The sequence below is a fragment of the Cololabis saira genome, chromosome 3 (assembly GCF_033807715.1).
Source record: "Cololabis saira isolate AMF1-May2022 chromosome 3, fColSai1.1, whole genome shotgun sequence".
NCBI lineage: Eukaryota > Metazoa > Chordata > Actinopteri > Beloniformes > Belonidae > Cololabis > Cololabis saira.
Window position 1 is genome coordinate 44,575,088 of NC_084589.1, and position 23,839 is coordinate 44,598,926.

At 41.1% G+C, this 23,839-nt stretch overlaps 3 protein-coding genes across 3 annotated transcripts in view; 2 read left to right on the forward strand and 1 right to left on the reverse strand.

Moving 5' to 3' along the window:
• LOC133424054 (gastrula zinc finger protein XlCGF57.1-like) overlaps positions 1–14,354 on the forward strand; it is a 102,677-nt gene extending 88,323 nt beyond the window's left edge. Inside the window, exon 5 of the mRNA XM_061714444.1 lies at positions 13,266–14,354. Within this exon, the coding sequence (XP_061570428.1) occupies positions 13,266–14,072 (807 nt within the window). The 3' untranslated portion in view covers positions 14,073–14,354. The remainder of the gene's footprint in view (positions 1–13,265) is intronic.
• LOC133440368 (zinc finger protein 37-like) overlaps positions 1–23,839 on the reverse strand; it is an 801,383-nt gene that overhangs the window by 674,055 nt on the left and 103,489 nt on the right. The gene's annotated exons all lie outside the window — the stretch shown is intronic.
• Positions 20,583–23,839, forward strand: part of LOC133424062 (zinc finger protein 665-like) — a 29,312-nt gene continuing 26,055 nt past the window's right edge. Inside the window, exons 1-3 of the mRNA XM_061714458.1 lie at positions 20,583–20,642; positions 21,900–21,962; positions 23,463–23,536. Coding sequence (XP_061570442.1) covers positions 20,583–20,642; positions 21,900–21,962; positions 23,463–23,536 — 197 coding nt within the window. The remainder of the gene's footprint in view (positions 20,643–21,899; positions 21,963–23,462; positions 23,537–23,839) is intronic.

A 23,839-nucleotide genomic window follows, 5' to 3' on the forward strand; every position in this document is an offset into this window, starting at 1 on the left:
TGGCAAAGCAACGGGAGGTCTGCGTGACAGCGATGGAGAGGCTGCATCATAGAGAAGGACAGAGAATTGGGGGAAGGAGCATTTCGTGGTGATAGATGAGTCACTTCAGACATAAAAGGTAACGTTTTATATTAACTGCTACAAATTGTTAGGCTGCTAATTATGACTTAGTCTTGTGATGCCCAACGTTCAGGTCGAGACTGGACAAGACTTGAATGTCTGGGTAAGTTAGTGCAGGATTTTGTAATAGTGCTACCGCTGGTTGCAACCAGCTTCCTTGAAAAGGTAAAATAGGTAAAATAGGCAGGTTAAATAAGAGTTTTCTTTTTCCTGCTCCTTTCTGAACATGGATAGAGATGCAACTGTTTGCTATTTCCTTTGGTAAAATTTGAATGTTTCCATGGGCAGAACAAGTAAATGAAATTAAATGAAAATCTGTGTTAGTCTTTCATCCTCAACCAATGATTGGTTAGCTCTGCTTTGCACACACCTTACCAGAAACGTCAGCAATGTTAGCAACGAAAGGCCCACCCTAAAAGACTGTTGGTTGGTTTTGGTTTTGTAAACTCACAAAACGTTTCCACCCAGACACCCGCTTATTTTTACAAAATTGAGGTGGAACTTCCCCAGACAATCATTTTGAAATATTAGAGTTTGGAAACGAGACTAGTTATAACCACATCACCAATGTGGAAACATTAATTAGTATATTCAAAGATTCAATATGTAAATTTTGATCAGAATTTTGAGGTAAAACATTACAAAATCATGTGCAATTATCAGAAATATGTTTAGAAAGAAGAGTTTAAATGTTATGTCAAAGACATTTACCAATTGAAGATGCAAAAGGCACCAAATACAAGCGCAACAGTAAAAGTTGGTGGCGAAGTGCAAATATGCGGCCTCCAGCAGGGAGCAGGGTGCGGATTTTTATTTTAAAAGTTGTACCAGCGCTCCTGCTCCATCCCGCTCCAATTTAGCTCCAGGGCCACCCATACCTGACCTACAACCAGCTTGTTTTCTAGCTGGATCTGTTTGTTATCGAAAAGTATGTAAGTGATTAAATTATTATTCAAACTGTGGGAGGGAAGAGATCTGAAACAGAACTCATACTGGAATCTGACGATGCCAGGTTTGGGTTTAAGTGTACAACGCTGCTTTTTTGGACAGGTCTGTGAGCAAGGAGCAAGAAAATTCTCACCTGCTCTGTTTCCCTCACATGCTCTGGTCCACCATCCTAATGTGGAGATCTATACTGTATTTTTTAGCCTGGTATTTGGCTGTACTTTGTGTGTATAAAAAGAGTTTAAAACTGCAAGATCTAACTGCTGTCTGAGCGTCGATCAGCTGAGCCAGAGCACAATGGGTGGGTCACTACACAGCTGTAGCAGCATATGTGTATGTTTTATAACATCGGCAAGAAAAAAAAACATTGTTGATTGTCTTCTCAATCGCAGTGAAACGATTGGATTGCCGATCGACAGAAGCCAAGTTGAAACAGCAGCCCATCATTTATAATGTTCATGCTTATAATGATGAAAAACAGAATGGGACAGAATCATTCCTATAGAAACTCTTAAATTTGGCTATAGTAATCATCCATTCCATGGAAATCTTGCATTTTACTTTGTCTAATCAGATTTGTCAACTTTATTCCTGCTAACATTATAAATGCATCTGACACAAGGTTAATAATCTTGTTTCTTGTTCTGTCATTTTCCCCAAAACACAGTATGGAAGGGGCAGGATGGCTGGGGGCTGGGGGCTGGAAGCGGAGGAAGTGGGTGTTCGGGATGCTGGGGGTGCAAAGCACGCAGAGGCGGCCAGGGCGAAGACATCCAGGGAAGCCGGTGCTTCGCTTGGTGGAGAAGAGGGGGAGGAGGGAACTGGTGCCACTCATAGCTCATCATGTCAAAAGGGAGCAGACATTTCCAGGGAGGATAAACAGAGGGTAGCCTATCATACTGTGTTATTGTATTATGTTACTAAATAATGTTTGTTCAAAGATCTCCTCTGTGCGAATTGTTACGTATCTGTTATCACAGATGTGTGTGTGTATGTATATATATATATATATATATATATATATATATATATATATATATATATATATATATATATATATATATATATATATATATATAAATATGTATACATATAACAAATGTTATCTGTTATCTGTTTTATTTTGTTTTAAATAAAAAGTTTAAACTTCTTTATATGTGATTGCTTTATTTACTAATGGTTAACTATGGTCAAGTAATGCTTATGAGGCAGTTAAGCATTAATAATGTGTTACCTAAGGGATAAATGTGTTACACTTTACAATAAGGGTCCAGAAAAGTATTTACTAATGGTTAATTATGGTTAAGTAATGCTTATGAGGCAGTTAAGCATTAATAATGTGTTACCTAAGGGATACATGTGTTACACTTTACAATAAGGGTCCAGAATAATTCTTCTTCTGGCTCTCAGCGAAGGCGGACGCTTTTCTGCTCCTCTCCCTTATCCTTATCTCCTGCCCTGCTACTGCTTTTGTCCTGTCTCATCTTCAGAGTCTCTTCTTTTCACTCCTCCGAAAACTCTACAACCATGGAATTGATTAACTGGTCTCTCAGCACAATTGACCAAATTTTTGCAACAAGAAGACAGGGGGTAAGGGAGCCCTCCTGCCCTGACGGGACATTCTTTGCCGGCTATTCGATGGACGCGTATAAGGTGTGGAAGCCGTTGTGTCTGGCAATTTTGTCAGTCGAGGATGCAGAAGATGCCTACATATTTGGATTTATGATCGCAGGATTTCTCCTGATTATCTCCTTGATTGGAGGAGGCGGTCTCCTGATGTATCGACAAATGCGTAAGTCGTCGGCGGCCTCTTTCAGCCACTTAGAAAGGCTGCCGGACGTGGCAGAAGGATCAAGCAAAGCGATCAGCACTCTGACTTTTACGCTGGGAGAGCAGGCCCGCAAGCTGGATGTGATTCTCGAGCAGAACCGCAGGCTGGCGGGGGGCTTTGAGAAGATGGATAACAACATGGAGAAGCTGAGAGCTCAGCTTGGTCGGAATGATTGATTGATCACTATTTCGTCTGATTGAAGCCGCTGAGAATGATCAGAGACTGGAAAGGCAGACGGAAAATTACTGGGCTGCCTGTTCTCAAAACAACCGCTGATTTACGAATTTGACCTCGAGAGAGCGGCTTGGCACGACCGCTCCTGCTCACAATCTCCTGGAGGAATGCAAACAAGATAACTCTGACTCTGTCTCCTAGCCCTTCTCTCCCCAAAACACCTGAAGATCCACCCCCAGAACTGTACGGCCGCCCGAAACATCAAGGACGCTTGGCTCTTTTTCTGGGTGAAAGGTCTTGGACTTATCGCGCCACAGACTCTCACACACACACTGACACACACACCCACCCCCCCTCTCCTCATCCAACCGCCTTACTGGCTCCCCCCACTTATCAGTATCCCCTCCTGACACAGTCTCCGGGTTGGAGCGCCAACTGGCAGGTATTAATACACAGTGTGAAGATGCCTTTTTTTTCCCTCCTCCCCCCCCATCCCAATGTTACCCTTCCTCTAAAATGGCGTCCGTATTAATGGTGCCATCGGTGTAAACCGGAGTCAAGTTCTCTCGTCTGATTTATGTCTGACCTGGCAATAAAGCTTTTCTGATTCTGAATAGTATTTACTAATGGTTAATTATGGTTAAGTAATGCTTATGAGGCAGTTAAGCATTAATAATGTGTTACCTAAGGGATAAATGTGTTACACTTTACAATAAGGGTCCAGCAAGCCTTTACTAATGGTTAAGTAATGGTTATGAGCCACTCCTATACATTTATTTATTGTATTGTTCCTCTGTAACTTGTATTCAAGGACACAACAAGATGGATGCTTCAAGACCTACTTTATTCTTCTTCGTGCTCCTTTTTACAGATAGTGACCTCCTATTAGTGCGACCCCTACAGGCCATAACCCACCATTACATCTCCCCCTTTTAGATAAAAGATTATCTGTTTAACAGAACTTTCTATGACAATCAAGTGCTTTAAACAGTATAGCTACTTATGAACTTCATTCCTTATCCATAACATCACTTAATGTATTTCATAGAATCCTTTTTAAAGGAAGTATAATTACGGGAACTAACAAAATACATTTTACAGCAGACAAAGTAAGATTATAACTCATCACTAGAACCTTTTACTTTTAACCATCAATCATCATTTTCAGTTGTTCTTCTTTACTTAACTCTCTTTTAACATTTCACTTAGTGTGAACTGTAGGTGTCAAACATTCATAAGTTAAGTCTATCAGGAGGCTTGGACAGTCTCCCTGACCTAGTTATTGTTCCATCATGAGTCAAAGTGTCCTGTGGTGCTGGGGGCGCTGGTACTTCCCTGAGGTGGGACCGGTTACGTCGCAGCCGTCCTCCATCTTGAGTCTGCACCTCGTAGGAGCGTGGTGTTGCTGCCGGACCCACAACTGTCCCTGTAGTGCGTGCGGGTCGGATCCACACCTCTTGACCAGGCTGAAGAGGTGGCAGGATTTGAGTGCGGTGTCTCTGGTTGTATGTCTGTCGTTGTTGTAGTTTTAATGTTGTGTCTTTTTCTTTGAATCTCTCCAGATCCGGCCACTGTGGTCGAAGTTGCTCCAGGGATACTGGAACTGGTGTTCTAATTCTCCTTCCCATCAGAAGTTGAGCTGGGGAGCTCCCATGTGCCAGTGGAGTGGCCCTATAGGCTAACAGGGCTTTGTGGAAGTCTCCTTCTTTTATTAAGAGCGACTTGACTGTTCTGACGGCCCGTTCTGCCTCCCCATTGCTGCGTGGATAACGGGGGCTGCTTGTCACGTGTGTGAAGTCGTACTCTTGGGCAAACTGTGCAAATTCATGACAGGAGAATTGAGGGCCGTTATCTGTGACCAGCACCTCTGGGCAACCAAACCTAGCAAATACAGCTTTAAACCTTGTGATAGTCTGTTTTGCTGAGGTGCTTCCCTGCAGGCTGCACACTTCTATGTAGCGTGAGTAATAGTCTATTATGACTAAGTAGTGTCCATTCTGCCACTGGAAAAGGTCTGCTGCGACCCTCTGCCACGGCCTGCTGGGAAGTTCTGTTGTAAGCAGAGGTTCCACTGGTGTCTGGGATTCACGCGCACAGACTCCACATCTTTCCACCATTTGCTTCACTGCAGATGTGATGCCCGGCCACCAGACTGACTCACTTGCTCTGGCAAGACATTTATTAACACCCTGATGTCCTTGGTGTAGTTTTTGCAGGATATCAGGTCTCATGTTTTCAGGGATTATGAGCCTCTCGCCTTTCATAAGCAGTCCTCCTCCATCATGCAGGACTGACCGTTCAGGCCAGTAAGGTAGCAGCAGCTCATGCACATCACGTCTGTGTTTAGGCCAGCCTTTTTCAATGTAACGACTGAGACGCTTACATACATTGTCTGACGTTTGTGCTCTCTTAATCTGTTCAAGCCTTGTTGGTGTGGCTGGCAAGTTTTCCACAATGCTGTCCAGATAGGCTTTGCACTCTTTTTCCAGGTCTTGTTCTGCCTCTGTGGCTGTAGCTGGAAGCGGCGCCCTGGACAGAGTGTCAGCTGTTATCAGGTTTTTACCTGGGACATGGATAATATTGAAGCTGAACCTGAGCAGCCGAAGTCTGAATCTGATGATCCTCGGCGGGAGGTCATCCAGTGCTCTGGACTTCAGGAGTGTTATAAGCGGCTTGTGATCAGTTCTTATGATAAAGTCCAGGCCACTTAGGTATCCTCTCAGGCGCTCGCAGGCCCAGGTTACAGCCAAAGCCTCCTTCTCGATTTGTGCATATCGGGATTCGGCTTTAGTTAGACTTCTGGAAATGAAAACAACAGGTTTCCACTCACCATCTTTTTGTTTTTGGGTTAACACACCTCCCAGCCCATATGAAGAGGCATCAGCGGAAACCATAGTTTCATGTTCTGGACTGTACTGGGCTAACACTGTCTCTGACCCCAGTTCTTTTTTTGTCTCTAGAAACGCTTTCTGTTGAGGGGCTCCCCATATCCAACTGTTCTCTGTCTTCAACAGGTCACGGATGGGCTTCGTTAAGTCGGGCAGTCGTGGTGAGAATTTCCCCACAAAGTTCACCATGCCCATAAAGCGTCGAACATCGGCCACATCCTGCGGCTCAGGCATGTCAAGAATCGCTTTTATTTTATCTGGATCCGCTCTAATGCCTTGACTGTTTATAACATGGCCCAGAAAACGGATCTCTGTCAGAGCAAACTGACATTTTTCATTCAGGGTGAGCCCCGCCTCGCTGAATTTTTGCAGAACTCTGTGCAGCTTGCCGTCGTGCTCTGCTCGGTCCCTCCCTGTGACCAGGACATCATCAGCATGACACCAGACCCCATCAATGCCATCAATCAGCTGAGAAATCCTCTTTTGGAAGTGTTCGGGGGCTGATGATATACCAAAGGGCAGGCGTTTGAAGTAATATCTGCCCTCTGGTGTGATGAACGTGGTCAAGAACATAGAGTCTTTATGGAGTGGTACCTGCCAGAAGCCTGATGTAGCATCTAGCTTTGTGAAAACTCTGGCACCTTCCAACTTGGCTAATGTTTCATCCACCGCCGGTAAGATGTGTCTCTCTCTGATGACGCTCTCGTTCAGATGGGTCAAGTCCACACAGATCCGTATTTTCCCTGATGGTTTCACAATAGGGACCATGCCTGCGCACCATTCTGTTGGTTCCTCGACACGGGCTATGACCCCCATTTTCTCCATGCGGTCTAATTCCTCTTTGACTTTGGTGCGAAGGGGAATAGCTACTCGTCTGGGGGCAGAGAGGGCGTAGGGGACTGCATTTTCTTTCAGTTTAATTTTATATTCCCCTTTTAGTTTACCTAGCCCTTTAAAAATATCTGGGTAGGTTGCACGAAATAGTGTCTCTGCTTCATCTATGCTGTGAAGCTGGGGGATCATGTGCAGTCTGCGAATGGCAGGGAGGCCCAATAAAGGTGTGGTCAAGTCCTTCACAATGAACACCTCCTCCTCAATCTTTCTGTCCCCTCTTTGAATGACAGCATGCACTTGCCCCTTAACATCCAGCGGTTGGTTGGCCGGGCCCAGCAGCGGCCTGCGTGTAGCTGTGTGACTGCCATACCTGTCCTTTGTGTACTCTGATTCTGGAATAGCAGTCACTGATGCACCCGTGTCCACTTTAAAGCGCAGCGGACCATCATTTATGGTAAGTATTTCAGTCCATGTAGACGACTGTGGATCGGTAACAGCTCCCAGGTAAGCTGCCGCCTCATCATCCTCAATGGATTCTAATTTTTGAGCTGATCTGCATACAGCCGCAAAGTGTCCCTTCTTTTGACATTTTCTACATTCAACATCTTTAGCTGGACAATCAGTCCATGAATGTTTTGGGGTTTTGCCACATCTCCCACACTGTTTTGACTTTGTTGATGTAGACTGTGGCTGAAAATGACTTATGCGTTGAGTAGACCTCTTCATATAAGCTGGTCTCTTACTGTTGTGGAACACTGCATCCAAGTTCCCTGGTGTATCGGCTGACCGCATGACGGCTTGTTGCTTTTTCACCTCCTCCTGCTGCCTCACTTGAAGTATGGCTGTAGTTAAATCCAGATTTGGATTGAGCTGTAGTCTTTCAGACAGTTTTGCATCACGTATGCCGACCACAATCCTATCTCGGATCATTTCCTCACGTAGGATGCCATAGTTACAATGTTCAGCCAACTTGTGTACTGAGGTGATGAAGTTCTCTGCAGATTCGCCGACTTCTTGACATCTTTTATTGAACTTGGCTCGTTCAAAAATGACATTGTGCACTCCCACGAAGTGTTGATCAAAAGCCTGTTTCACTTCATCATAGTCATTTTGTTTGTCTTCTGCCAGCCGCAGTGACGAGAGGATATCATCGGCTCTATCACCCATCGTGTAGATGAGAGAGTTCACCTGGTATGCTCCGTCTTTGTCTTTTAATCCAGATGCAACTCTGAAGCGTTCAAACCTTTTAATCCATGCAGGCCACGAACTTGGCTCGAAGTCGAACGGTCCCGGTGGTGTGATGGTGAATATGTGGTCCATGTTGAATGTTGTTAGCTTGCCGCTAGCTTGTTAGCATTCGCCGACGTGCTCATTCATTCCTCTTCTCCACAGATCACCCGTCCTCACTCTTCTCACCGGTGAGCAGCTCCAACTAGTTGTCTGTGCCACCAGACTCTGTCTGTCGTGGATTCTCAACTCTGACACCATGTATTGTTCCTCTGTAACTTGTATTCAAGGACACAACAAGATGGATGCTTCAAGACCTACTTTATTCTTCTTCGTGCTCCTTTTTACAGATAGTGACCTCCTATTAGTGCGACCCCTACAGGCCATAACCCACCATTACAGTTTATGTCAGGTTACTGTTCATAAGGTCAGGTAAGCTACCTGATAACATACACAGCACCATTAGGAAATGATTACTTAAGACTCTAAATAGTTGTTTAATAATGCCCATCCAGTAAACATGTACACCATTAGCAAATGATTAGTAGATGTATTAGGTAGCTGTTACTTAATGCATATTCACTTCAAATAAACACCATTAGTAAATTATTACTAGGGACATTATTAACGTTTTACTTATGTATTAACTAATGTATTACTTAATACTAAGTAATGCATACGTAAGGATAAATAATTACATCATGTAACGTTTATTAATGCTTACTAATGTATTAATTAACTCTGAGCAGTAGGCATTAATTAACTGTTTATTAATGCATTAACTAATATGCTAATTCATGTTAAGTAATACATAATGGTTATTTAACTATTATTACACTGTTAATTAATGCTTAATAATGCATTAACTAACTGTTTATTAATGCATTAACTAATATGCTAATTAATGTTAAGTAATACATAATAATGGTTATTTAACTATTATTAAACTGTTAATTAATGCTTAATAATGCATTAACTAACGTTAATTAAGGGACCCTTATTGTAAAGTGTTACCAAAATAAATTCTCGCATAATGTCACCCAATACCTCATATAGCCCTCTTCATAACTACAATCGCTACAGGCACAGTGAATTTCAAACAATTTTACTGTATAAATATTAAAGGTGTAAACTTCAAACACCTTACTTTTCTAAAACCTTCTTCTACTTTCTATATTTAGTATTTCAATGTGTTTTATCTTTTACTGTCCTTATTGTTCAGCTGTGTTTTTTAATATTTATATTCCTATACTAATGATAATAAATATTTATAGGCGCCTTTCAGGACACCCAAGGTCGCCGTGCAAAAGGACATTAAAAACAATCAATAAAACATTGCCATCAATTAAAAACATAGCAAAGTACAATACATAAAACAGTAAAGTGCAATAATGAGGTTATTCCAGTTCCAAGATTATGAAAAGTTTTTAGAAAAGTAAGGTGTTTGAAGTTTACACCTTTAATATTTATACAGTAACATTTTTTTAAATTAAGCATGCTTGTAATGATTACAGTTGTGAAGAGGGCTATATGAGGTATTGGGTGAAATTACGGGATAATTCATTTTTATAGTCAGAAAAACAGAACCTGAAGTGAAAAAGGCGACTGACCTTTGTAGAAAAGTAAGGTGTTTGAAGTTTAGATGTTAATATTTCAATTTTTCCACAGTAAAATTGTTTGAAATTCACTGTGCCTGTAGTAATTGTAGTTGTGAAGAGGGCTATATGAGGTATTGGGGGAAATTATGGGAGAATTCATTTTTACAGTCTCTGCAAAACAGAACCTTAAGCGAAAAAGGAGACTGACCTTTTTAGAAAAGGTGTTTGAGGTTTAGATCTAAAAGAAAAGTGTTTCACCCTTTTCACAACTACAATCACTACAGGCACACTGAATTTCAAACCATTTTACTGTGGAAAAATTGAAATATTAAGGTGTAAACTTCAAACACCTTACTTTTCTAAAACAAATCAATCACCTTTTGCTTCAGGTTCTGTTTTGCAGAGATTGTAAAAATGAATTCTCCCATAATTTCACCCAATACCTCATATACCTCTCTTCTTAACTAGACTCACTACAGGCACAGTGAATTTAAAACAATTTTACTGTACAAATATTAAAAAGAAAACTCCTGCACACCTTCTTCTCACCGTACTCGTGTTTATTGGGCCAACGTTTTCGGTCATAGACCTTTTTCAAGGCATCAAACAGATCGGAACAAAAGCTTGTCTATTATAGGCTGGTAGGACTATGTGGTCCAATCAGGCGCCGCCACACAAACACCTGAGCATCTTCAAACAAGGTCACATACCGAAATACAGTCAGTGAGCATCACCAAAAAACCAGGGAAAAAGAGACAACACTTATAAAGTGCATGCATGAAATACATCAATCAATGACCATCGAATCCAAAGGTATAATCATTAGAAAGGGAGGATGATTATACCTGTAAAGTGTCAATCTTAGGTAGCAATCAATTTAAAATATTTACAATGAGGGAAGAGAGTCACACAGCAAAAATCCCATCTAAGTGTTCTGATCTTATACAGTATAAAAAATAGGGAGGATGAATGTACTGTAAAAACACAAAGTACATCAAAACTTATCATAAGGAGAACATTTTAGAATAAATAGGAGTCAGGGCCAGTCTCCTAATCCACCCATTCCCTGGAGAAAGGAAGGGAAAGGAGAACTGGTCAAATTCAACTCTCAAAATGTTTAAAGATACTCAGATAAAGAGGTGAATATATATATATATATATATATATATATATATATATATATATATATATATATATATATATATATATATATATATATATATATATATATATATATATATACATATACACACACACACATTACACAAGTTATACATATAGATACTGGCTATCGTTATTGTGGGGAAGTGTGAGGAAGGAAACTACACATGATAAAAAACCAAATCATAACATAACACTCAAAGGCAGTTCATCATTCAATCCCTTCGGTGCCAGTGTTTGTAAAGTAAAAATCCAGAAGAGCTCTCGACGTTTTAGCAGCAAGTCCAGATTCCCACCCCTCCGTGGAAGGCTGACTTTTTCAAGTCCACAAAAACGTAAAGTTGAGATATCATGTTTGTTCTCGTTGAAATGAACAGCCACAGGATAGTTAATGGCCCGGTTTCCCAGATCAGTTAAGTAGTTCTTAACAGCGAAAGACTTCTTTCAAACCTTCTTAAGGAGCCTGTGAAAGAGTTTCCCAGAGTTGCTCTTAGCTTAAGAATCTCTTTCATTAAGAAGAAAATGAAAGATGCTGCTGACCCAGTCTTTACAACCATCTTAGTGAACAAAGACTCACAGATCCAGCCACGTCAGGCAAATCAATATCACACCAAGCCATGAGATATTAAAACAATGCACCCCACACAAATTTTGATCTATTTTATACTTTAGATTTATATTGTTTAGCATTCATTGGTGACAGCAAAGGGGAAAAAAAAGAAAAATAAGGAATAACAAGTGTGTTCCTGTAAATGTTTTATGCATTGCGCAAAAATAAAAGGATCATAATTTATCAAAATTTGTCTGCACACATCCCAGATCTGCGTGCACATATGAGATAATGTACCACACTGAAAAATGCTTGGCTGTGCGCGCCGGAGCAGATGAGCCGCCTCCCTCGGATGAGGACGAGGATTCTGCGACGATGCCCCACCTCTGGTCCCCGGACCTCCAGCCCCCGGACCTCCCCGGACCTCCGAACGATGCCCGAGCAGCACTCCACCAAGCCGGTGTCCAGAGAAGACAGGAGCTCATCAAACTGTTTTTCTGATTTCACTTCCCTTTCACCAGTCACCTGAGCACCAACCAACTCCCCTAATCCCCAAACATTAAGAAGAAAAACAGCAATAGACGCACTATCACCACACCACCCATAACTGTCTAAAAACTACTAAACTCCGCCACTAACTTTCAAGAATACTTTATTGCTGCAATGTTTCAGTGCTTTTTCAGTGCTTTGAAGGTGTAGCATTGAACATTAAAGCAAAGTATTCTTGAACGTGTTCGGGAGTTTACATGTGGTTTTGGCTGGAAGAGGCGCGTGTGTCATGCGTAAAGCGTACATTACGCACACACTTATACATGGCATGAGGACTCTTGGAGTAAATTAATAAAATGGTCAATTCACAGGGACCCTCTGTGTAACCCCTATGAATCATACAACACAAGAATGAAAAGAGAACCAAGTTTAATTCAACCATAAACACAACATGTCAGGAAATGAATCAATATAGCCTAATCATGATTCACAGGGAGGGTCGCCCTCCGGAGGGTCGGCTGTAAGGCGCCTCGAGAAGTGGCATCTGTCTCCGCTGCAGCTCTAATCATCTGCTGCTGGAGGGCAGTGGACCTCTCAAGGTGGCCCTCTATACGCCGCACCACTCCGAGCTTCTCCCTCTCCAGGTCCACCAGCGTCTCGCTGCAGGTGCAGGTAGTGATAGCAGGCCGCTGTGTGCGGCCACCCCGCATGCGGACGCCGGTTCTTGGTGCAGGTTGGAGCTCGGGGACACGCTGGAGTGCGTGTAGGGTGACATATTCCTCGGACTCGGTACTTGGAGCCGGGGAGGTTGGTGGTGCTGGTCTGTCCCCGCTCCCAGGTGGCTCATCCACCGGTTGCGACAGGTCAAGCAGCTAAATAAACTTCCGAATATTTTTTTGAGGTGAAGGATTCTGTTTTACTAGTCACGAGAATAAAATGTGCTGTCCTATATGCTGATCGTTAAGATCATTTGTCCTAATTCGTCCATCTTTCACATTTAATAAAAAAACAATACATTTCCTCATTATTCTCTTACCAAGATTACTTATTTAGTTGCTGTCTTGTTTTCACCATGAAAAAGGGTCATTGAATTATATTTATCGTCTTAGTTTTTCATTATAACACACATAATGCACAGGCAGCAGGGAATTAGTGTGTTAGGCAGCAGTGCTGCGTGTGAAAATGCGCTGATAGTGATCGGTGATCGATTTACCTGGCATCGATTGATTTGGTTTCAGAACCGGACAGCTCCTCCAAAGAGCTTCTGAAAGAGCGAAACTAAAGGACGGTGTTAAGAAGTCATCTGGGAAAAACACCCGTATCTTAGGGTACCTTCTTAGTTGAAACCTTCTTTGAACCTCTCTTAAATCCCTAAGAAAAAGAAGAAGGCGTTTTCTTGCAGCACTTGCAGGAAAGAGTTCAGTAAAAGTCGTAATTTAATGAATCACATGAAGATCCACACTGGCGAAAGGCCGTACCTGTGCAAAATCTGCGGAAAATCGTTTACTGAATCATCTGATCTTAACCGGCACATAACCACGCACACGGGCGAGAAGCCCTACATCTGCAAAACTTGTGGAAAAAGTTACAGTCAACCTTCCAACCTGGTGATTCACTCGAGGATCCACACAGGCGAGAAGCCGTACTTGTGCAACACCTGCGGAAAAACCTTTACTAGATCATCAGTTCTTAAACGCCACATAACCATGCACACGGGCGAGAAGCCCTACATCTGCAAAACTTGTGGAAAAAGTTACACAGAACGTTCCAACCTGGTGATTCACTCGAGGACCCACACAGGCGAAAAGCCATACATGTGCAACACCTGCAGCAAAACCTTTACTATTTTATCGGATCTTAAACGCCACATAACCACGCACACGGGCGAGAAGCCCTACAGTTGCAAAACATGTGGAAAGAGTTACAGGCTACGTTCCTACCTGGTGGATCACTCGAGGACCCACACCGGTGAAAGGCCGTTCGTGTGCAACACCTGCGGAAAAACCTTTACTAAATCATCAAACCTTAAAAGCCACATAACCACGCACACGGGCGAGAAGCCCTACATCTGCAAAACACGTGGAAAAAGTTACAGGCTACGTTCCCACCTGGTGGATCACTCGAGGATCCACACCGGCGAAAGGCCATACCTGTGCAACACCTGCAACAAAACCTTTGCTGTATCATCACATCTTAAACGGCACATAACCACGCACACGGGCGAGCAGCGATATTTGTGCAAGACACAGAATTGATTTGCTGAGTCACATGAGAAATCACCCGGAGGAGAAGTCTGGTGACTCGTGACAAAGGATGCTCATGTTGTCGTCCTCCGGGGGCAGGTGTCCACCCCTGTCTGACCCACAGAAGAAGAACCCGCAGAAGTCCATCCACCACCTCCTGTGGCTGATGAGCCTAATCCCCTCCCCACAAGGGTTGCAGGTTCAACCCAGATTTATGCTTCTCCGTCAACTTGACGCAGAGGGAACAATGTGGTTGTGTACACTTTTTAAAGTTCTGCATTGAGGTTGTTTGAATCCCTGTTCCTTCTTAAAATCGTATTATTTGTTGCTGTTGGTAACTTGCCGTCTCAACGGTGCAAATAAAGAGCTGTTAGTATGTGCTGAAGTTTCTTTAAACGTGACAGTTTATTTCGTTCATCTACAAAGCCTCTCTCACACGTTCTTTTTCCTGTCTGTTTCTTCTTCACTCACATTCTCTTTGTAAAGTTAATCTGCAGCTCCATGTTGTTAAACTCTCTCCATCTACTCCGTTCAGAGGTTATACATAGGTCGCTGAAAACTGTAAAAGGCTTTATACAGTTTAAAATCTGAGCTGCGCGTACATCAGATTATCGTGATAATTCATGAGACAAACTAAATCAAAACAATGTGATTCAAATGATCCATGCTGTGTTATTGTAACTATAAGTTACAACATATTTGTGTACGTTTTTCATATTATTTAAATAATATAAAATTAACAATATTATTAAATCACATGTATAAAATCAAGTTGTATTAGATTTACAACTCGTCTGACACATGATTTATTCTAATGCTGATGTTGAGATCCGTGTTGAAGCTGCAGATCTGCAGGTTGGAGAGCAGGAAGAAGAGGGAGGATCATCGGGATCAGATTCCAGGAAGAGGACAGACTTTGGATTTAACACTTTTATGTCAGACATCCGTTTAAAAGTAAATGTATTTTTACCTCAACTCATATTTAGTAAGAAATAATCATGAAAAATGTAATCAAATTTTCATTTTACATGGATGCATTTTTTTATTGTTTATAATTCTGGAATGTTATTATTTAGAAAGAGCAGCAGTGCCCCCTGGTGGTGAGTTATAAAAGCTCAACATAAACTCAAGCGTGAAAAATCTATAATAATAATAATAATAAAAACACAAATAAAAAAAGACTTTAGTGCATCAACAAGTTGTCAATGATGCAGATTATTGGTACAGCGTGATCAGTACAACCGGCATTTAACTCAGAAAACAATGTTGAAAGAGAAATGTCATCAAATGAAGTTGAAAAGTGGAGATGCACTTTTGTCCTTTATCCTCAACTTCCTCAATCACGTCATTTTGATCCAGTTTGTTATTTCACTGGTCTTGGCTTCATCAAATGACACATCCAGGGACAGAAGCCGTGCATAGGTGTTCATCCTGTCCAGGTGTTGGAAGGTGAAGTGAAGCCGAAGCCATCGCTTCATCCACTGATCTGTTGGCACGGTAGGAAAACTGATAGGAATCCACTGTGTCAGGAACCATGGAGTTGATGTGGGTTAAAAAAAGATGATCTGCTCTGTTGGTCTCTGGAGAAGGTTTAATGAAAATGTCTCTCCACATTTCTAGTCCATGAAAGAAGGCAGATTTTATGTCCATCAAATGCAGTTGCCATTGTTTTTGATAACTTCCTGCCACAAGGAGCCTCAGAGACTGAAGCACAGGTTGGAGATTCCTTCTGTAGCAGAAACTTGCACTTCCTCAAAACCTTGTGCAACAAGCCTGGCTTTTGGTACCAGTCCATTTTCCATCTCTTTCAAAGTGCAAACTCAACGAGTGGAGATGCACTTTTGTAATAATAATTACAATAATAATAAAAATAATATGATAATGGAGGGAGGACTTTGCTGTTTCAGGGCCGAGACCACTTACCTTCATGGAGAGGGACATGAATTCCTTCATGAATAAGGACTAAAAATAACGTTAAAGGTATTTGGAATATATTGAACGATGCCATTAGGAAAAGTTCAAGACAGACTAATTATCCACAATATTTAACCAATAACAATGAAGTCATTAATGATATGAATGAGCTGGTTAATAATTTTAACAGGTAATTTGTGAGTGATGGACCAAAGCTGGCAGATAAAATGTGTGATCCTGGATCAGCTGATGGATGGAAGGAAACATTAATAAGTAGAAATCCAGATTCAATGTTTCTCACAGCTGTGGAGGAGAGAGAAATCATAGATATTGTAAGTAAATGTAAAAACAAGGTGTCAATTGACTGTGGTGATATGACAATAGTCAAAAAGGTTATTGATGGATTGTTAACTGACATACAGCTGTAATCAGTCACTCAGAACTGGGACATTTCCCAAAAAAAATGAAAACTGCAAAAGTCATCCCACTGTACAGAACTGGAGACAGACACCAATTCACTAATTACAGGCCTGATTCTTTACTCCCAACATTTTCTAAGATCCTAGAAAAAGTATTTATTTACAGGTTGGACAAATTAATGCCAATCAAAAGGCCACGCCCCTAATTACGCATTAAACTTCTTGCTTTATATAATTCCAACCTGCCACAATACGAGGAAAAAGAGGCTTCAAACCCCTGCAGAAAACCTGTGGGTGATTCATGCAGGAATGAACCGTCATTCTGAGTTTGGGGGTTAGTTTGGGATCTTTATTCCCTCTAGTGGTTAAATGTTGGAAACTGCAGCTTTAAATGAGTCTTGTATATCTATATATTTCACACCAAAATAAGTTTGATAGTTTGATCAGTTTGATATTTAAATGTTTTAATGTCTCAAAGACTTACCATGTGTATTATTTTGAAGCCCATTGCAATAAAAGTTTCTTAACAACATAAATGTTTTATGACAAATAATAAAGTACACATGAATTAAAAACTATTTTTATTTTATATATTGATATTAACAATCAGAAGCTTATCATATAAAAAAGCGTCTGCTAAATGACAGAAGTCGTAGTAAACCAGTGATGAAAAGAATGTTGTATGCATTTTGTTCTAATTACTTTCGTTGGTAAATGAAATACTGACTGTAACTGCGAGAAGGAACTATGTCATTTGTTCAGACTCCACTGCAGCCCTTCAGAGTTTGACTTCAAATAAAACAACAAGAGAAGATCTAGTATTGGAAATATTAATGGTATTGTGGAGGTTATGCAGAACTGGAATTACTGTGCAGTTTTGTTGGGTTCCTGCCCACATGGGTGTTGATGGCAATGAGAAAGCAGACAATATTGCTAAAAGAGCATTGAAATTGAGTAGTGAGGTAATTATGGAAATTCCTTTTGGTAAAGGTGAAGCAAAATCATGAATTAGAAAGGCAGTGAGGGATTCATGGCAGAAGGTGTGGGACAACGGTGTAAAAGAGAGACATTTTTTATAACATACAGAAGTCAATTAACGTGAAGGTTTTCAAAGGAAAGTGTAGGAGAGAGGAAGTCATCATTTCTAGATTAAGATTAGGTCATACTAGTTTAAAATCAACTCTGTATTTAATGTCAAAGTCCGTGTGTGATAAATGTGATGAGTGTGATGTCACAGAGAATGTAGAGCATGTGATTCTTAAATGTGGCAAGTATGAGGTAGAAAGGAACGCTTTAAGAGACAGGATGTACGAGCTGGGACGGGAATGGAGTTTAGTAGGTTATTAGGGAGGAGTGAGGTGATGAGGGATTGTTATAAGGAAATCCTTGTCTTTCTTAAAGATGCAGGGATAGATAATAAGATTTAAATGTGGTTATCTTATTTCATTTAGGTATTTCCTTTTTTCCCCCTTTAAGTTAGACTGTAACCTGGTGTAATAATGATCCTGATGTTACACACTCCGGTACAGCAGGTGGCGGTAGAACCTAATAACGTTGGTTGTGATCCGCCATTAAACCTAGAGAAGAAGAAGGAGAGGACGGTTCTGTTGTTTCCTTTCTTTTTCCTCTTCAACAATGTCTAAGGTGAATCATCTGAGAGAGTTTATCGGTCAGCGACTAACAGCAGCTGCTGTAGAAATATTGTCAGTGTTTGAAAAAAGCATCTTGGAGTATGAAGAAGAGCTCGACCGTCAGCGCAGACTGTTGGACCTCGCCTGGAAACCTGAAATCAGACTCCACAGAGTCGGTACGTAACCCTGGAAAGTTGAATGAATGAACACATGAGTATGACTCCTACAAGATCCCTTTGTTTCCAGTTAAAAGCCGTGGTGATGAAGCAAACCAACTAAATAGGAAACTCCCCAGCTCAAGCAGCTGCTGATGTGGGATTCGGAAACATCCCGAACTAACTTGTTGTTCTGTTTACTTGGTGCTGCCTTTCATGCTCCATTCAGACTCAGACTGATGTTTCACACTTTACACTTAATCCTTTATTTTGTAGAAAAAATATAGATCACCGTTTTTTTAGATTCATTTATTCAGCACAGTATAAAAAACAGAACAAGTAACATACAAATGTAAAAGAGAGATTGGTAATGTGCTAGGCTGAGGCAAAAAGCCCAAGGGGCTTATACGAGGCCTCTACCTGTAAAATACAGCAAAAAATTGTACAAATAATTAAAATATGCAGAATACATGATTGCAGTTTAAAAACAAAGACAAAGCAAATAAACAGCAGCATGAATAGAATACATGGTATCTACATGATTAAAGAAAAAAATAACAAATCTAGAAATATCATTAGGTAATCTGATCAGTTAAATGTGTCCTAAGTTTATGTTTAAAATGATTGAATGACGTAGAGGTAGACGAGATTGCTGTAGGTGTTCCATAACTGTATCTGATGGAGAACTGACACAAACCAGTACGGAACTTCAGGAGATTTAAATGATTAGCCTGTCTTGTATTAAAATGGTGCATATCACTGTTGAAATGAAAACAATCTTTACATGGCAAAGAAAATGAGAGTAGAAGGAACAATACTTTGAAAATAAAATTGCAGGTTTGATATGTATTTAATCCATCGTAGAACAAAGGGTACTGGAAATTTAATGCAAGTTTATTGAAATGCCAGGCCTTTCATGATGGAATCGAAATCTTAATCTCAGATGTAAAGTGTGATGAATCAATAATATCTTATGTTGCTAAATGAGAATTCTTAAAATTTAAAATTCTAGAATTTGCTATTAGTTTTGGAAAATCACGTAACAGAAGTAACAAATTATCAGAAATTATTAAAGAAGTAAACTACTACTGCAATAAAACTTCACAGACTGATGAGGATAAACAAAAATTACAAATTTAGCAAATTAAGCTTGATGAAATCTATCTCAGGAGAGCCGAAGGTTCTTATATAAGATCAAGAGCAAAATGGATAGAGGAAGGAGAAAAAAGCACATCATACTTTTGTCGATTAGAAAAAAGAAGACGGGAAAGAAATTAAATCAAATCACTGGTGATTAAAGATCAAACTGTCACAGATCCAGCTGTGATTGCCAGAGAAATAGTTTCCTTCTACAGTAAGTTTTATTCCTCATCTTTCTCTAGGGATGATGCTGACAACTTTTTTAACTATATCAAAGATCTTATTCCAACTATAGAAAAAGAGTTTGCAGATTTATGTGATGCTGATATTTCTTCTGTTGAACTTGACCAGTTAACAGTTTGTCTTTGGACAAATCCCCAGGGAGTGATGGTCTTACTGCAACTTTTTATAAACATTTCTGGGATTTATTAAAGGAACCATTCTCTCCTCTCTTCCTCCCACAAGAAAATGTTTGTAAGGTGGAGGAGGACGGGGTTTTCAGTGACCAGCACCTGGATAACCTGGAGAGGAGCTGCAGCCCGGACCAGGAGGAACCAGGGCATCCACAGACTACAGAACTGGAGGAAGACTCCAGCGGTCAGGAGATGAAGCAGGAGGACGTAGAGGTGGATGTCTCATTGGTCAATGTCGCTGATGTGAAAGTTGAAAATGGTGAACCAGGACCAAACTGTGTCCAGCTGCTGTTGCACACTTCTCCTGAAGCTCAAAACAAAGATGAGGAAGGGACTGAAAGTTTACGTTCAGACTCCAGTAAAACTGCAGATCCGGAGTCAATGAGACGACACGGTGACCACGAAGATGCTGCTGTCCCATCAGACAGCAACTGTAAACCAAAGCTGACCAGGACCCACACGGGGAAGAAGGTATTTTCTTTCAGCACTTGCAGGAAAGAGTTCAGTAAAAGTAGTAATTTAATGGATCACATGAAGATCCACACTGGTGAAAGGCCGTACCTGTGCAACACCTGTGGAAAATCCTTTACTGAATCATCAGATCTTAAACGGCACATAACCACGCACACAAACATTATTTTGGGAAGATTCTACGTTTCAAAGTCAATAGACTGTAATAATTTTCCTTGTTGACTAATTAAGAAACATTTTGAGTGGATTTCTTTCCCTCAAAGCACTCAGAAACACAGCCATGATACCGTTTGCATAATGTTACACAGAGAACAACCTGCCATCAAGACATTTATGAAAATATCTATATTTTTCCGTTTTGCAGGTTTCTACTGAGGAAATGCCTCCAGAAGATTCTGGTGTTACAAAGTCTTCCTCCACAATTGAAGATTTGGAACAGGTATATATTGATACTTTTAATAAACATTGTACATTATCTGACTATGAAATACTATTTTATGAATGAATAGCAGCGGGGTGCAAAAAAGATTACAGTAGGTTGTAATCTTAAAGGAGCCGTCTGTAAGAAATGGCCAAAACTGGTACTGCAGTCACTTTCAAAATATTGTTGAGCGGCGTGTACCCTCCCCCTCCTCCCCCCGACCAGAGGTTGCCAGGTAGGCTGCAGAATGCAGCAGGAACGTAGGCTGCCATGGCTGCCATAATTAGAGCCGAGCTGGCAACCCGGATGCCGAAACAATACTGACTTGGTGATTGGGAGATAGGTGGAGGGTGGAGCTTCAGAAACAATACTGACTTGGTGATTGGGAGATAGGTGGAGGGTGGAGCTTCAACATAAACATCATGAGGGCTGCAACTCCTCTTTTTAAACTGGAATATCCTGGCTTGAGTGCTGTTGTCAGTGACATAAGTATTTGAAATGAACATGATTTTTAAATGTCTGTTGACATATCGGGGTCATTTTATGATTCGTTTTATTATTGCTCTTACATACAGCTCCTTTAACTCGCACACTGTGCTCGTAAATTATTTCTTCCAGTTTGCACATATCCATTTTTAGGGGCAAGTGAAGTACTCGCTCTGTAGAGCCCTGCAGTAACGTCACATTGGACGACCAAAACAGCCAAATCACTGATCATTCAAAAAGGTGTACTTGAAAACAGGGTTTTGTTTCTGTAACTCATATTTGTTTGTATCTGTAACCGTAGTTTTGTAAACTTGTACATATTAGTAGCTATTAAATATTTAGCTGTATGAAAGTGAGCTTGCAAGTGTCTGAATGCACAGACTTGTAAAACGGAGTTTGCACACATGTAGAAGTTTACGAAACTAAGCTTACAGATAAATGCTTGTACTTAAAAGTTTGCAAAACTATAGTTACAGGTACAAACATAAATGCACAGCTTTACAAAACTATAGTTACAGATACAAAACCCTGTTTTCAAGCACTCCTTTCTGAATGATACAATATTCCATAAAAAAGGTGCAACCAAATCATGTGCTGGTGCAACCAACTTTCTCAGTTGTCGCACCAGTGGACAAGTTAGTCTGGAGCCTGTGCAAGACATTTTTGACCTTCTAAAGCTGTATTTCCACACTTATTTTTATCCTGTCACTTAACTTAAACTTAAACAAATGAACACAGGCAGACCACGGTGTTAATTTTGAACACATCTGCTCTTGTTCTCTATCTTAGATGGACACGGAGAATCAGTTCTGCAGTCCAACTGAAATGGAGACAGTTGTCAACAGTGAGAGGGTAAGTTGAATGTAATGTAGACATTTGATGGACATTTGTTTTTTTTAAATACTTTTAAGATAAATACATATGATTCTGAAATGTCTTGCTGCTCAAACTGTGTGGTAACAATAAATGTTACAATAAAAACATTCCAACAGTGTCAGAAACATAGCCTGGTGTGTGCAACCGTCTCCCCCTTGGACAAGTGTCTCCAGTGTGTGGGACCTGTGTCCTCCCTCAAGTGGCTTGGCTATAAATGCAGAGGTGAGATATTAAATGAATTGGCACTGTCTGGTGAAAGGTAGTAGGTGTATGTGCTGTGTTCTGTGGTACGATTAACCCCTCTATTAACACCTATGGAAAATGATCCTGGTACAGCATAGGCTACTGTACCTACTATTGTTTCAGGTTAACTATGGTGTCATTATGAAATTGAAGACAGCTACCTTACTTTATTAGAGTGAGATTGATTGCAGTGCGTGTCATATATGTCATCTAATTCAGATTACATAAAGATGTTTCATTCTGCCTTATTGGCACTGACCAGTTCTGCGAGGGTCGTACTGTAGGTTTTCCTCAATCCACCTTGTTCTCCACTTGGATGTCGAGGTCAAGGTCAAGGTTTACTTTATTAATCTCCCACGGGAGAAATTGGTCTCAGAGTAGAGGCCACAATGCTCCAGTACAGACAGACACAGACGGCACATTAACAACATCAACAACACCATCAACATTAACAAAGGCATGTGCAGCACTTGCAACAGCACTGTATAAATCAACAAACAAACATAATCAACAAACACTTGCAAATTGTTAAAAGATGATGCTAGCATCATCAGTCTTTTTAGCTTTGCTGCACAAGATCACATAATCAGTTGTTAATCAATCCACATGGGCCGGCTTCTCTCAGCCTCCTATCTTCCCCCCCAACCATTCGGGGGAGCTTATTAATAAGTTTGATTGATTGTGGAATGAAGGAGTGCTTGTACCTGTTGTACTTCCACAGGGGGAGCCTGTATCTCCTACCAGAGTTCATCAGCTCATACTCAGAGTTCAGCACATGGGATGGGTCAGACAGGATCTTGTTGGCCTGCTGAATGGTGGATTGTTCAAAGATTTCTTGGAGGGTCATGGGGGGGGGGGGGGGGGCATTCCCATGATCTTCCCTGCCGTTTTGACCAGGCTAACAATCTGGGATTTAGATTTGACCGTTAGGTTCCCAAACCAGCTGGTGATGCCATCGCGTACGATGGACTCTATCGTCGCTCTATAAAAAATCAGCATGATGTTTTTGCAGACCCCAAACACTCTGAGCCTGCGTAAAAAATGGAGGTGGAGCCTAACACAGACATTTGTCACATGCGTGCTCCAATTAAGATCCTTGTCAATATGGACGCCCAGGTATTTATAGGACGTGACCTGCTTGATGTTATGGCCATGTATGATAGTTGTGCTGTGATCCCCAACTGACTTTGGGTCCACCACAATCTCCTCGGTTTTCTTAATATTGATCTCCAGGTGGTGTTCATCACACCAGCGCACAAACCCGTCCACTCCAGCTGTATGGCTGCTGATGTCGGAGCTTCTTGTAAGTAAGCTGAGGATGACAGTATCATCAGAGAATTTAACCACATATTGGTCGGGTTGGGAGCTGACACAGTCATTTGTGTACAGAGTAAACAGAAAGGAGGAACTGACAGATCCCTGGGGGGCCCCAGTGCTGCTTACTGTTGTGTCTGAAAGTGCAGAGTTGAATCTCACCTGTTGCGGCCTGTCTGATAAAAATGAGAAATACCACTTACCGTATTTTCACGACCATACGGCGCACCGTGTGAAAAGGCGCACCCTCAGTTTTGTGTGTCATTTTTGGTTTTAAAACACACATACGGCGCACC